Source organism: Ammospiza nelsoni, chromosome 4 (genome assembly GCF_027579445.1).
Source record: "Ammospiza nelsoni isolate bAmmNel1 chromosome 4, bAmmNel1.pri, whole genome shotgun sequence".
Taxonomy (NCBI): domain Eukaryota; kingdom Metazoa; phylum Chordata; class Aves; order Passeriformes; family Passerellidae; genus Ammospiza; species Ammospiza nelsoni.
In genome coordinates this window covers 7,367,779-7,382,513 of record NC_080636.1, presented here as the reverse complement: position 1 = coordinate 7,382,513, position 14,735 = coordinate 7,367,779, and the positions used below count along the sequence as shown (strand labels likewise).

Below are 14,735 nucleotides of genomic sequence, written 5' to 3'. Positions count from 1 at the left end.
ACACACAGATCACAGATGCTGCAGCCAGGCCCAGCCCCACTAACTCTGGAAGTGCAGGAATTTTTCTTCCCATACAAGGGCAATGTTTATAAACTTGTGTAAGAGGCTTCCTCCACATCCTCCTGACAAATGAGATCAGGCTTGGGAATGCCAGGCAGAACTTTGCTATTCCTGGCTTTTTAGAAAGTTACCAAGAAATGGAAGGAATGTAAACAGGCAAAAAATAAAAATAAGTTTGTATAGAGAAACTTTTTTTTTTAAAAATACATAACTTGCATAATTTTAAGCTCTAGACAAGCTCTGTGGGTAGAGGTAATCTTTTATTAGATCATCTAAAAATATGGTTGAAGAAGTCAGGGAAGATTTAAGACATGCAAGTCTTTCTTCTGAAAGATTCTTTAAAGTTCCAGCTGCACTGGCTACCTTCACAAAATATTCTTTCTCCTTACAGTTCTTTTCTTACCTGGACCTTTAGACCATCAGAGCAATAAAAAATGTTAGGAGATAATTTTATGTTAGCACTTTTGTTCCCCTCTCATTTTTATCCAGGTTATTGATGTGGCAGCCTTACATAATCATTGAAATTTTCCTGTGCAAATAAAAATTGTCTTCTGGAAACATCAAAATTTCTCCATTCTGAGAGGAAAAGCTTCAAAGAAAAAAACCCAACCTCAAGTGAAAAATGGAAATAATCAGATGGAAACCCTATCACCACATCAGGACAGGAACCATCAGGACAACAGAGATGCAGCCCCCTGGAGTGGTGTGGCTGCAGCCACCTGTGTGCAGGGATGAAAACCCAGAAGTGCATCAGGCACTCACATCAGTGTTTGTGCTGTACAAAGTGCCCACGAGGATCATTCCAGCTGCTGCCACCAGAGCCAGCGAGGCACCCAGGGCTGGGCCCAGCCTGACCCCCCTGGGGCAGCACCCTCAGCACACAGAGCCTGGGGGGCAAACCCTGACCTTGCTCCAGGGCAGCTCCTCCAGCCAGGCAGGGACAGGCAGGACAGGGACAGGGACAGGGACAAGGATGGGACAGGAACAGGGCAGGGACAGGAACAGGACAGAGCAAACCCTGACCTTGCTCCAGGGCAGCTCCTCCAGCCAGGCAGGGACAGGGGCAGGGCAGGGACAGGGATAAGACAGGGCAGGACAGGGGCAGGGACAAGGACAAGGACAGGGATAAGACAGGGCAGGACAGGGGCAGGGACAGTAGCACACTGAGCTGCAGCTCCAGGACACGCAGGGCACAGAGGAACCTGATGTGACATCACAGGACAGCAGAGTGTCCCTGGGCAGGGACAGCCCCAGCCCAGCTCACAGAATCACCAGGTTGGAAGAGACCTTCAAGATCGTCAAGTCCAACCCAGCCCCAACACCTCCGCCAGACCCTGGCACCCAGTGCCACATCCAGGCTTTGTTAAACACCCCCAGGGATGGTGACTCCACCACCTCCCTGGGCAGAACATTCCAGAACTTTATCACCTTTCTGTAAAAACCTTTTCCTGCTATCCCACCTGTGTTTCCCTTGGCACAGCTCGAGGCTGTGTGCTCTGGTTGTGTCGGTTCCTGCAGACAGAGCCCAGCCCCAGCTGAGCACAGGCACCTTTCAGGGGCTGTGCAGAGTGATGGGGGCACCCCTGAGTCTCCTTTTCTCCAGGCTGAGCACCCCCAGCTCCCTCAGGGGCTCCTCACAGGGTTTGTGCTCCCAGCCCCTCTCCAGCCCCCTCTGGATGGGCTCAAACATCTCAAACTGAGGGGTCAGGGCTGGGCACAGCACTCGAGGTGTGCCCTCCCCAGTGCCCAGGGCAGGGGCAGAATGACCCCCCTGCTCAAGGAATCCCCGCTGGCTGCAGCCTCAGGGAATTCCTGACAATCCCTGGAGACACAGGAATGCCACCAAATACTGATGGCCAAGTTTTCCATGGAATCCTGCAATGGGCTGTGTTGGAGGGATCTGAAATCCCATCCAGTGCCACCCCTGCCACGGCAGGGACACCTCCCACTGTCCCAGGCTGCTCCCAGCCCTGTGCAGCCTGGCCTGGGACACTGCAGGGATGCAGAGTCTAGAGCTTGCCAGAGAAACCCGGATTCTATCAGCCAGGGAGAAGCAGAAAGACAGGAAGAGAAAACTGAGTCAAATCCAGCATTTTCTGGCAGACCCAGCAATGTCACCGGAACCACGGATCCTGAAATGTCAAATCTTCTGCTCTGACTTCCTCCACATGTATGAACACACAGAAACAATTACAAAATCAAATCCACATTCTCATTACCTGCAGACTGTTCCAGCGGTGTCCTGTGCCCCTCAGCCCAGGCCAGCTTAGGCCAGTGCCCATGGACTGTCCCTGTGTGCTGGGCAGCTGCCCTGGCTGCAGGGGGCTCATCCCCCAGAGCCAGCACCTGGGCCAGGATCCCTGGAGCAGGAGCATCCTCTGAGCCTGCACAGAGAGAGCAGAGTGAGTAAAACAGCAACCAGGGACAGCAGGCACACAAATGCCACAATGAACCAGTGTTGAAGCCTGCAATGCAAGATGTTTTCCATTACCATCTGTATGGCAGGTTATCTTTTGTCAAGTGGGCAGTTTGCTTTATCTCTCTCTTTGAGTGACACCTCCCTCAGGAGGGGACATCTGCTGATAAACAGATTATTGAATGTCACTGCATGACTGATAAGAACTACAGCATCCCATTGTGAGATGTGAGCCCAGAGGGAGGAGCCAAGCATTGCTACCCAGATATAATCCAGAGGTTTTGAGACACCAGCACAGCTTTCTCCATGGGATTCCCCAGAGGAGCAGCAGCTGCCTCTCCTTCCACTGGATCTTCAGAGCAAGAATACATCCTTCTCTACAGGATCCCCTTGCTCCAACAGAACCACCCCTGACACTGCAGGAGGGCTGAGCCACATTTCCAATGGGACTGCCACCAACACCCCACAGGGTCAGGTTGGGTTCTGACTCTGGCAGTGTTGTTCTAGTGTACTGCATTGTTTATTTTATCCTTTTATTCTTTTTTTTTTCTTTTCCCTATTAAAGAACTGCTATCTCCTGCTCCCATATTTTTGCCTGAGAGCCCCTTAATTTAAAATTTATAGCAATTCAGAGGGGTGGGGAGGGTTTACATTCTCCATTTCTCCTGCCTTCCTTAGCAGACTCCGGTCTTTCCAAACCAAGACAACCAGCAATCAGGAGCCCTGGCAGTGCCCCAGGCAAGGCTGGATGGGGCTTGGAGCAGCCTGGCACAGTGGGAGGTGTCTGCCATGGCAGGGAGGAATGGGATGATCTTCAAAGTCCTTCCAACCCAACCATTCCATGACTCCATGATCCTATCCCTGTCTCAGGGTTACAAACCTAGAACTGTCCCCACCAATTTCTCATCCCTGCCAACCCCACCTGGTTACATCCCATGGATTTCCTGCACTCAGATCCCTCAGCTCCCCCTGAGCTGAGCCCTGGGAGCAGCAGGGACTGGGAAAAACAAAATGTATTTTTCCATCCTGCTGTACGTTCTCCTAGAACCTTGTGCTGCTTCATTTGCATAGTGAATTTTTATATATGGCATCATCATTTCTGCAAAACAACAGATTTGCATCACATTTGTTTCCCTCATTTTGGACACGATTCCCCAGATAAACTTGAAAAAGGTCAAGAGCAGGAACACCTAAATCATGGCCAGCACAATTTGTGGCTGCAGTGATTGATCTGGGCACTGTTGGATCAGCCTGAGCCCTTGGTCACCACTGCTGCAATTCAGGAACTGGAATCTCTTAATGTGAGTTTTGTCTACAGACCAAGCTTTGGATGTTAAAAAGCTCTGAGTGAAACCAACCTGCAAATAAAACCTGTGATAACCTGTAATAAAAACCTGTGAAAACATGTACTAAACCCAGTGGTCCATGCTTTGCAGGAAGAGTAGCAGAGCTCTGCAAGGATGCTAAGTGAGCAGCGATTCCCAGAGCAAAGCAAGGGATGTTCAGGCTGTGAACACTGAGTTCTGCTCCTTTCCACTGCCAGAGTGGAAAAGATCCCCCTTGCACCCCAGGAGCGCAGAGGCTGCAGGCAGGAGCTGCCCTCATGGCTCACAGGTAATTCAGCACAGAACACCCATCCAGCCTGGGCAGGGGTGCAGTACCTGAGTGGGAGCTGGCTGTGCTGGGCTCCACGCTGGCTCCTGCTCTCTGGAAAGGCACATAGTACATGCCAGAGCTTCCTGAGGGCTTGTAGGGCAGCAGCAGGGGCTGGGCTGGGGGGACAAGGCAAACAGTGAGCAGCAGCCAGGCTGGAAACCCCTCATGCAGCAAGGCAGGACCTGGGCAAGCTGCTCAGGGTGCTCCTGCTGCTACAGCCTGAGGAGTACCCTGTTCTTCAGCAACAGGGATTGCTATTTCATTAGCTAAATTAAATTAAATTGCTATTTCATTAGCTAAATTTAATTAATTGGATTTTTTAATCCCCACCCACAAGTAGAAGGTTACATCCCTTACCTGGAAAAACAGCTTCTCCTATTCAATATTAAAAATGTGATCAGGGTGGCAAACAGTGACTTACAGAAACATCTCCTGTACCCACAGAGCTCCCAGCTGATCCCAGCCTGAGGGAATCCCTTTAAAGGAGCAGGGATGTGTCCCTCAAGTCTATAAAAGCAACAACAGAGCCCCAGTACCACACACCACTGGGGTGGGAAACCCTGTGAACATCCACATACCCCTGCTGACAGACACCCCAAACCCTGCAGTTTGCTGTTTTATTCCATTAAAAGCAGCAATGTGCACTTTTCCTTCTGATTTTTTGGTGCTATCTTGGCAAGAGAGTAAATCAGTAATCAGACCCAGCTCTCACTGAACTCCAAGTGAACCAAATCAAACCATCTACACACAAACACCAGAAAATATTCTCCAACCACACTTGGACACAAAGAATTCAATTCTAGAGAAACCTGAACTGAATCCCAACTGTTTCCACACAAACCCCTCCTGACAGGGCTGAAAACCACAAGTTTAAGGGTTGAGCAACTTCAAATACCACAATTATCTCAAGGATGTTATTTCCACAAAAAAACTGGTTTTGGGCTTTCACATTTATCAGTACCTGACCTTGTGCAGATTCAAGTGCAGACACCTGTAAGACAGGAATTTGCTCACCAGGCTGCCTTGGGAATGGGGGAATCTCCGTGTGGGCTGGAGCTGCAATCCCAGGAGCTTCAGGGGCCTTGTGGGGTGGAGCTGCAGTCCCAGGAGCTCCAGGGGCACTGGGGAGTGATGGCTGCAGGGCAGCACTTCCCCCCTCGTGGGGATCCACACAGATTTCTGCTGAGAACGTGGCTTTGGTGGGACTCTCTGTGGTGATCTGGGTGGCAGCATCAGAAGTCCTTCTGGCAGGTGTGGCAGAGGTGGGGATGCCCTGTGTGAGCCGGGCTCTGGCCCTGCCCTGCAGCTCCTGCCTGGGGGAAAGCAGCTGGCTGGGACCTGCCACAGGCTGAGCTGAGCTGGGAATGCCCTCAGCACGAGGGGATTTAGGAACACCTCCCACTGAAGATTCTGGAGCTGCTTGTAAAGTCACTGTCTGAGCCGTCTCTGGAGGTTTGTCCCACACCTTGATCCCATTCCCAGCACTGCTGGCACTAGGGTGATGGACCCTGGAGGAGAGGGTGATGTGCACACAGCTCAGGAATCTCTTCACTGGTGATGAGGGAGCTTCAGGCATGGTGCATAAAGCTTCATCTGCAGGTAAGGGGTGAGCAGGACCCATCTGCCCCCTCACAGCCTCTTCTGGAATGGTGGACAAAGCTTCATCTGCAGGTAAAGGGTGAGCAGGAACCACGTGCTCCCTCACAGCCTCTTCTGGAATGGTGGACAAAGCTTCATCTTCAGGTAAAGGGTGAGCAGGAACCACGTGCTCCCTCACAGCCTCTTCTGGAACCAGAGGTGGCTCCTCAGGGCTTTTCCTCCCCTCAGCCAACACCTCACTGGGGCCCTTCAGCAAACCCCTTTGTGCAGCTGCTCCTGGACCCTCTGAGCTCTCCCGGGGCTGGCTGTGCCCAGGGGGGATCTCCTGGAGCTGGGTGTGCCCAGGGGGGATCTCCTCCTGCAGGGATGGGCTCAGAGGGGGAGGTTCCATGGATGGCTTTGTTTCCTGGCTGAGCTCCCTGGCACCGTGTCTGTGCCCCAGAGCTGCCGGCAGGAGCTGGGGCTGCCGGGCACTCAGGGTTTGTCCCTTCCCAGCCTGGATGCTCCCGGGCTGCTGGGCTGGCTCCTGAGGAGCTGCAGCCCTGGTAGCAGAGGCAGCAGGAGCCTCAGCAGCAGCACCCCCAGCTCTGTGCCAGGGCTCTGTGCCCAGCCTGTGCTGCCCAAGCAGGATGCTGGCCAGGCTGGGGCTGTGTGCCAGGCTCTGCGAGCACAGGGTGAGGGAGGTGCTGGGCTTGCCCAGCTCCCCGTGGGCAGGGGGGGCAGCTGCAGGGCTCCCTGCACGGGGGTGCTGTGCCAGAGGGGCACGGGGCTCTGCCCTGGCACTGGGGTGCCCCATGGCTGCCTGCTGGGTGTGCACTTGCAGCTCAGCAGTGTTCCAGGGCTTTGGGTGCATCTCCTGTGGCTCAGCAGCACTGCAGGGCTTCAGGTGCACATCCTGCAGGTCAGCAGTGTTCCAGGACTTCAGCTGCATCTTCTGTGGCTCAGCAGTACTGCAGGGCTTCAGGTGCATGTCCTGCAGCTCAGCAGCATTGCAGGGCTTCAGCTGCATGTCCAGCAGCTCAGCAGCACTAGAAGGTTTCAGGTGCACATCCTGCAGCTCAGCAGCACGGTAGAGCTTCAGGTGCACGTCCTTTAGGTCAGCAGTGTTCCAGGGCTTCAGCTGCATCTTCTGTGGCTCAGCAGTACTGCAGGGTTTCAGGTGCATGTCCTGCAGGTCAGCAGCATTGCAGGGCTTCAGGTGCATGTCCTGCAGCTCAGCAGTGTTCCAGGGCTTCAGGTGCATGTCCTGCAGCTCAGCAGCACTGAAAGGCTTCAGCTGCATGTCCTGCAAGTCAGCAGCACTCCAAGGTTTCAGCTGCACATCCTGCAGATCAGCAGTATTCCAGGACTTCAGGTCAGCAGCATTGCAGGGCTTCAGGTGCATGTCTTTCAGCTCAGCAGCACCCCAAGGTTTCAGCTGCACATCCTGCAGCTCAGCAGCACCCCAAGGTTTCAGGTGCATGTCCTTCAGCAGGGAGGAATGCCAGGGACCAGCTCTACAGAATGGTGCTGCTGGTGGGGAGCGGGGCTGGAGGAGCTCCCAGGTCCTGGAGAGCTGTCCCTGCCTGCCCCTGGGACCCTGCACACCCTCCAGGTCCTGCTCCTGCTTCCTCAGGTACTCAGAAGCTGCTTCCAAACCACAGAGCCAGGGATCCTGAAAAGCAGAGCACAATTCAGAGGTCATGTGGAGAACATCCCACCTGGCCAAACCTGGATGGGAAAAGCCAAGGATGAGAGTGTCACCAACCAAGAGTTTGTCACTAGGAAGGGAGGGAGCCCAGCTGGTAAGGAACTAATTAAACTTTACCCTTTCTAAGTGCCAGGTCACCATTCCATTAATGGCAATATTAATTTCTGATGTGTTTGCCCCATTAGTATCTGTAGGGAGTACAGCTCTTCCTTAAAGGGTTCCTAAAGGGTCTCAATTATTCTTCCATCAATTTTGGAAAGTGGATTAAATATCAGCACTGTTACTGGCTCATACCACACATATCCAATGGCCTCTACCCCTTAAAAACAAATTTAACAGTTTTAGGAAAGAGTCATTTGTTTCGAAGACATTCCTTTATCAGCAACATCATAAAATTAAATGTATAAAATGAATATTACTTAATTAAAAGCTGTGATGATGTGGTTCTTTTCAAAAATGTGATTAATCCATTCTGCCCTTCAGTTCTGGTCTGGTTTGGGGCAGGGTCAGGGCTGGGGAATGCTGGCAAGGGACAGGACACAGACACAATTCCATGGGGATCCAACCCTCCCACCCCATATTCCCCTGTGTCTGTGGGGGGGTTCAGACCACCACCCTCCTGTGCACAGAACCCCTGAAGTGGCCTCAGGCTGCACCAGAGGACGTTTAGAAAGGATTTTAGGGAAAATCTCTGCCTGGAAAGGGTTGGCAGGCACTGGAACAGGGAGCTGGTGGTGTCACCACCCCTGGAACTGCACAGAAATGTGTGGATGAGGCACGTGAGGACACTCTGGTGCTAAGCATGGTGGGGCTGGTTCATGGCTGGACTCAATGATCTTGGAGGTTTTTTCCAGCCTGAATGATTCCATGATTCCAACCACCAACATAAATTTATTCATTCAAGTGTAACCCAAAATTCCAACACTTCCACTGAAGAGAGTAAATCTGAGAGAAATGTGCTGCCATGGAGATGGGCCAGATAAGCTGAATTAGAGAAAAAAGACACAAAAATCTAGGTTATATTTACTTTTTCCTACTGATTGGGCCAACTGTGGAAGCAGCAGAATGTATTCCAGTCATGAATCAACCACGGGTCCCTGGGTGATTATATCCCCATCAACCACTGGGAATTTGGCAACAAAAAGCAGTGGGAAACATTTTTGGTGCAAACCAAACATACAAACAAATATTTCACAAGAGCTTTCCCAGTCTTTCTCCATCCCAGCTGTCCTGACAACAGCATCTACTCCAGTAGGGCCTGGATCACTGTCCCACTTCTCTATTCCTTTATGGGTTTTAAAGCAATAAATGGGATTATTTGGCATTTCCTGCAGCCAGGAGGGCCTGTGGGAGAGCCCAGGGACAAGGAGCAGAGCTGAGCCAGCACAGGGATGATCCAAAAGCTTCTCCTCCCTGCACCACGTGCCAGTTCAACGGCCTAAGGTAATCCAGAGCAACTCCCACCCACAGGAGCAGGCACAGAAGTTGTGATAAACTCATCTTCCCAAGCCTTTCACATGTTTTATTGTGCCTGTTATGTGTCATCCTTCCAAAAAAGCTCCCTGTGCCATATGATCCACAGGAGCCTGCAGAGCAAATTTAGAGCTACAACTCCGTGAACTTCCTGGAGAAGCGAGAAGTCAGGGAGTGGAAAAGTACAGCAGGGAGTGGAGGGAAACACTGCACCAAGCAGGGAGGAACTCACAGGGCAGGGAACTGAGGGCACTGGCACCCTGAAATACAGGTGGGGGATCAGCTTCTCAATTTAGGAGGAAAATCCTGAGGCTGAAGGTGCTGGAATTGTGTTTGCATCCAACAGCAGCTCCAAACCTGCCATAGCAGGGATGCCTCCCACCGTCCCACTGCTCCAAGCCCCAATGCCCAGCCTGGCCTTGGGCACTGCCAGGGATCCAGGGGCAGCCACAGCAAATCTGAGAATTCCAGCCCAGCCAGCAATTCCTTGCCCAGATCCCAGCCCAATCTCCCCTTTCCCAGTGGGAGCCATTCCCTGGCTCCTGTCCCTCTGTCCCTTGTCCCCAGTCCTTCTGCAGCTCTCCTGGACCCCTTCAGGGACTCTGAGGATTCCCTGGGTTTTTCCCTTCTCCAGGGGCACATTCCCAGCTCTCCCAGCCTGTCCATGTTGAATATTCCAGGGGTTTGGAGCCCTCCAGAGCATTCGAGCTGGGTTTGCAGCCCCTTGCTGTGCCCACCCCAGGCCCCTCCTGAACCCTCTGCTCAGGCCGACGTGGGAAACCCACAGGAAAGACGGAAAATCTTCCCAAATAAAACATCCCAGAGATGTTCCCCAGTGTCCTGCTCCTTTCCCTGCCCACAGAATTCACACACTTCCATGGCAAACAAGGAAATGCCAGGAAAATCCAGTGGCACCTGAATTCCTGCAGCTGTCACCTCTGGAAGGGAGAGGCAGAGCCTGAACATTCCCAAAGAACATCCCCAGACCTGCCCCACAGGCACCACACCAGACCCTGCTGCAATTGTTTGCTCGAGCTGTAGGAACAGTTTGTCTTTCTCAGCCTTAAAAGTTTAGGAGAAGGAAAATGTCTTTTCCTAATCTTTGTTCTGTTCTTTTTAACTCCATGCAAGGCACTTTGGCTCTAAGACTTGCACCCTTATTGTACACAACAGTTCCCATTAAATTTACAGGAGCATATTTTGCCTGGCTGTGTTTTTTTTCAGTGCAATAGTTTTGAACAATCTGTGTTTTTCAGTGACAGTGTTTGTCTTGGAGGGAACAGCACATTTATCTTAAGTACAATAAAAAAACCCAGTGACCTTCACTCTGCAAATTCAAACCTTTTTTATCTCAAATTAAAAACATTGCAGTGCAAAAGTATTTTCAAATCAAAGCACGAGGTGCTGTGGTTCAACTAAAGCAATTTCTTGGAGCTTGGTTGCAAAATTATGGTGAATTTCTTCTTACTCCAAATGGGGAGAAAACAATCCCCAGCTGACACTGAGTCACAGAAAGGTAAAATCCTTGGTTCCACACTGCACAGAGTTCCTTCCAGGGACCAAGCTGTGACCAAAATAATCTAAAAGCTGGGGGGGAAAAGCTTTGATGCCTTTGGTTTTGTATTTGTGTTTTACTTCTGTTTTTAAAAAATCTGAATTTTAAGAAATGTGAATTTCTAAAATATGAAATAATATTTTAAAGCTATTATATAATATATTTAATATTATATATTATGTAATATGTATATATTATATATTATATTATATTATATTATATTATATTATATTATATTATATTATATTATATTATATTATATTATATTATATATAATGCTGTATATTATACAATATTAGATTTTAAATATCATTAAAATCTACTATAGTATATTTATAATTTATTTCTATAATAATTATTAATAAAATAGTCACTTTCTTTTCACCAGCTGCCCAGAGATTCCACCAGTCTGGGAATAGCCAGGAGGTTTGGCCTGATGGCTTTTGGGAGCTGCTGTGTCCCCTCCCAGCACTGCTGATGCAGAGAAGCTCAGAACATAGAGTACTCCTAAAGCACTGACTGTCACTCCTGCTAATGCAGGGCTTTTAATTAAAACAAACAAACCAACCCCTGCTGCTTTTCCTGGGAGGCAAGCAGGCTGCATGAGAAAACAGGGGGAAAATCAAGGGAAAAAATAAAGAGGAAGCTCTTCCTAAAGCTCAAGGCACTTGTCTGAACCACCAGTCCCTAAAAACCTTGCCTGAATCACCCTGGAGAGCACAACAGTGGCAGAAATGGCATTTAGAGTGAAAACAGAGGTAATACACTCCTGCTCAGACCAATTCCAGCCCAGACATGCAATTTATAATGAACAAGAAACACTCCAAAGGAGATGCATCAACCATAGCAGCTTCAGGGCTCGTTCTCCCAGAGAGTCAGAGCTGCAGAGCCTGAACCTCCTCAGCCCTGAGCTCTGACCCAGCACAGACATCACCAGGTTTCCACAGACACTTCCCAGCTCCGGGGAGAGCATCCTGTGACCAGCACTCCCTGGTTTCCCCTGGCATCCTCACCTGCAGGAGCCTGGAGCAGCCCCTTCCCTTCCCTTCCCTTCCCTTCCCTTCCCTTCCCTTCCCTTCCCTTCCCTTCCCTTCCCTTCCCTTCCCTTCCCTTCCCTTCCCTTCCCTTCCCTTCCCTTCCCTTCCCAGTGCTGAGGGTGCTCCCTGCACACCAGGAGGAGTTTCCCAGGCACCATCAGCACCTCCATAAACATTCTGTGCTAAGAATTCCTCCAGCCAACCCCAGGACCAGGAGCTTTGGGCACTTTCCGACAGCAACACCAATTGTCCCCCCACAGCTCTGTCCTTCACACCTTCCTCAGGCACATCTGCAGCTGAGTGTCACCCCCATGGCCAAACCACCCCAAACTGTGTGGGAAAACCATAAAAAAACCCCAAAACCCCCCAAGGGCAGGTGCAGCAGTGTTTCCCCAAGCTGAGCTGGTTTGTACCTTGGCTGGTGCGGGTTCCCTGGGCTTTGGGAGCAGCTCTGCCTTGATTGCCTCCATCCTGAGCTGGTGCTCTTCATCCCAGTCTGCCTCACACTCCTGGGACTGGCTGGCCAGTTTCATCTTCACCCAGGCTGCCAAAAACACAAAGTAGGAGAGTTTTCCTTTCCTGTTTCATGTATGAGAGCAGTTTTTAACTTAAAGTCAAAGCTGTGCACTTCTGGTTAGCCCAGCTGAGAGAACAAAGACCACACCAAATTCCAGAGCTCCTGGAATGAGCAGGACTACAATGAGCAGGCAAATGGCTCCTTGGATCATTTATTTGGGGAGATGGATCCAAGACTCTTCCCTGGTTCTGTCATCCTCACAGTCTCAGACACAACTCAGAGGTCACTCACACAATCCCTTCCCACATCCCTGATTTAATAACTGTATGGACAAAATAATTCCTTACAGTGATGCCAGGAAAAGAAGCTTTTCAAACTGGAAAAGCCTAGTTCTACCCAGTTTGATCAGAGCACAGAAGATTCCCCAGTGTCCTGATCCCTTCCCTGCCCTCAGGCTTCACACACTTCCATGGGAAACAAGGAAATGCCAAGAAAATCCAGTGGCACCTGAATTCCTGGGGCTGTCACCTCTGAAAGGGAGAAGCAGAGCCTGAATGTTCCCAAAGAACATCCCCCCAAAGAACATCCCCAAAGAACATCCCCCAACCTGTCCTACAGGCACTACACCAGACCTTGCTGGAGTCAGGAGATCACTGGGAAGTGTCCCTCACCAAAGCCCTGTCCCGTTAAAGGGTCTCAGGGCACCGCACAATAATCCCCTTCAATGTTCAGAGCCTGAACATCCCCCCAAAGAACATCCCCCCAAACCTGTCCCACAGGCACTACACCAGACCCTGATGAAGTCAGGAGATCACTGGAGTCAGGAGATCACTGGGAAGTGTCCCCCACCCAAGCTCTGTCCCATTAAAGGGTCTCAGTGCACTGCACAATAATCTCCTTCTGTTGTAAATCAAAGGCAACTCCGATGAAGGGGAGAATGATGCATCTGACTCCATTATCAGAAGGCTAATTAATTACTTTACTATTAATTACTTTATAATAGTATACTATGCACATTGTATCCAAACTGATACATGCACTCACCCTTGCTCACAACTGCTCACCCTGCACTCATCTCTGATTGTCTCGTGACTGTCCCGTGACAGTCCAGCACCCACCCACACACACACACCTGGCCCTGATAGGCCAAGGGAACAAAACATCTTCACTTTGGGTAAACAATCTCCATATTGCATTCTACTTTAGCACAACACAGGCACAGCAAGCCAGATAAGAACTGTGTTTTCCTTCTTCTCACAGCTTCTCTATGTTCGGAGGGCACGTGAATACCAGACCCTTCATGCAGGAGCAGCCTCACCCCATCACTGCCACAGCCCCTGACACAAACCCACCCCAGCCCCTCCAAAAACTCACCCCAGCCCCTGACACAACCCCACCCCGGGCTGTGCCAAACCCACTGAGAGCCTTCCTCACCTCAGATCTTCCTCTCCTGCTCCTTGGTCACTGCCACAGCCCCTGACACAAACCCACCCCAGCCCCTGACACAAACCCACCCCAGCCCCTGACACAAACCCACCCCAGCCCCTGACACAAACCCACCCCAGCCTCTACACAAACTCACCCCAGCCTCTACACAAACTCACCCCAGCCCCTGACACAAACCCACCCCAGCCTCTACACAAACCCACCCCAGCCCCTGACACAAACCCACCCCAGCCCCTGACACAAACCCACCCCCAGCCCCTACACAAACCCACCCCAGCCCCTGACACAAACCCACCCCAGGCCGTGCTCCTGACACAGCCAAACCCACTGAGAGCCTTCCTCACCTCGGATCCTCCTCTCGTGCTCCTCAGCGCTCTTCAGGACACGGCTGGCCGGGGCAGTGGTGCCCAGGAGGCTGCGGACACGGGTGGCCAGGGAGTCACCGCTGCTGCTGCTGCTGCCCGCCGGGCTCAGGGCAGCTCCTGGCAGGCTCCGAGCAACTCCAGCCCTGGGCAGGCTGCCCTGCACCGCCCCCGGGGCACTGCCCGGCTGCTGGGAGTGCCCAGCCCTCCTCAGGAGGCTCCTGACCCGGGCACTGAGGGAATCCCCACTGCTGCTGTCCTCGCTGCCCTGTGTCCCTGCTGCCCTGCCAGCCTGGCCCCAGGAGCCCAGGGAGCTGCCCAGGCCAGCGGGGGCACTGCCCAGGGGCTCCAGGGGAGGAGGATGGCTGGGCTGTGGGGCTGTGCCAGTGCTCTGTGCCAGCCCCACACGGGCAGCCTTTGGGGGCACTGCCAGGGGCTCCAGGGAGGGAGGATGGCTGGGCTGTGGGGCTGTGCCAGTGCCCGGGAGGCTGCTGGCAGTGCTCTGTGCCAGCCCTGCACGGGCAGCCTGGCTCCTGCCCACACTGCTGCTCCCTTCTGGCTCCCACCTCCCTGTGGATTTCCCTGTCCTTGGCTCTTGGGCCACTGCCTTCACCCTTTCCCTGTGCTGGGAGCTGACAGCCAGAGGGTGTCCCCATGCCAGCTGGCAGCTGGAAGAGTCCAGAGGGTCCGTGTCCAGCTCCTGTGCCTGCACACCCCTTGGGGTCACGGCCTCATCCCATGACAGTGTGTCCTGCAGCTTTGGGATCCAGTCCTGGCCTAACCTGGCATCCTTTGGATCCTCCTCCCTCCCACCCAGCCCCGGGGGAGCCTCCCCAGGCTCTCTGCAGGAGGCTGTGGGGCCAGCAGGACAGCTCCAGCTGGCAGCCAGACCCTCTGCCTGTGCCAGCAGCTCCCGGAGCTCCT

At 52.2% G+C, this 14,735-nt stretch overlaps 1 protein-coding gene across 1 annotated transcript in view; it reads right to left on the bottom strand.

Annotated features, from left to right (window-relative positions):
• The window catches only part of ALMS1 (ALMS1 centrosome and basal body associated protein), a 30,702-nt gene extending 16,450 nt beyond the window's left edge, over positions 1-14,252 (bottom strand). Inside the window, exons 1-6 of the mRNA XM_059470116.1 lie at positions 13,794-14,252; positions 11,900-12,030; positions 6,549-7,385; positions 5,147-6,089; positions 4,138-4,248; positions 2,280-2,444 (exon numbers count right to left, since the gene is read on the bottom strand). Of these exons, the coding sequence (XP_059326099.1) occupies positions 2,280-2,444; positions 4,138-4,248; positions 5,147-6,089; positions 6,549-7,385; positions 11,900-12,019 (2,176 nt within the window). The 5' untranslated portion in view covers positions 12,020-12,030; positions 13,794-14,252. The remainder of the gene's footprint in view (positions 1-2,279; positions 2,445-4,137; positions 4,249-5,146; positions 6,090-6,548; positions 7,386-11,899; positions 12,031-13,793) is intronic.
• Positions 14,253-14,735: the final 483 nt, after the last annotated feature.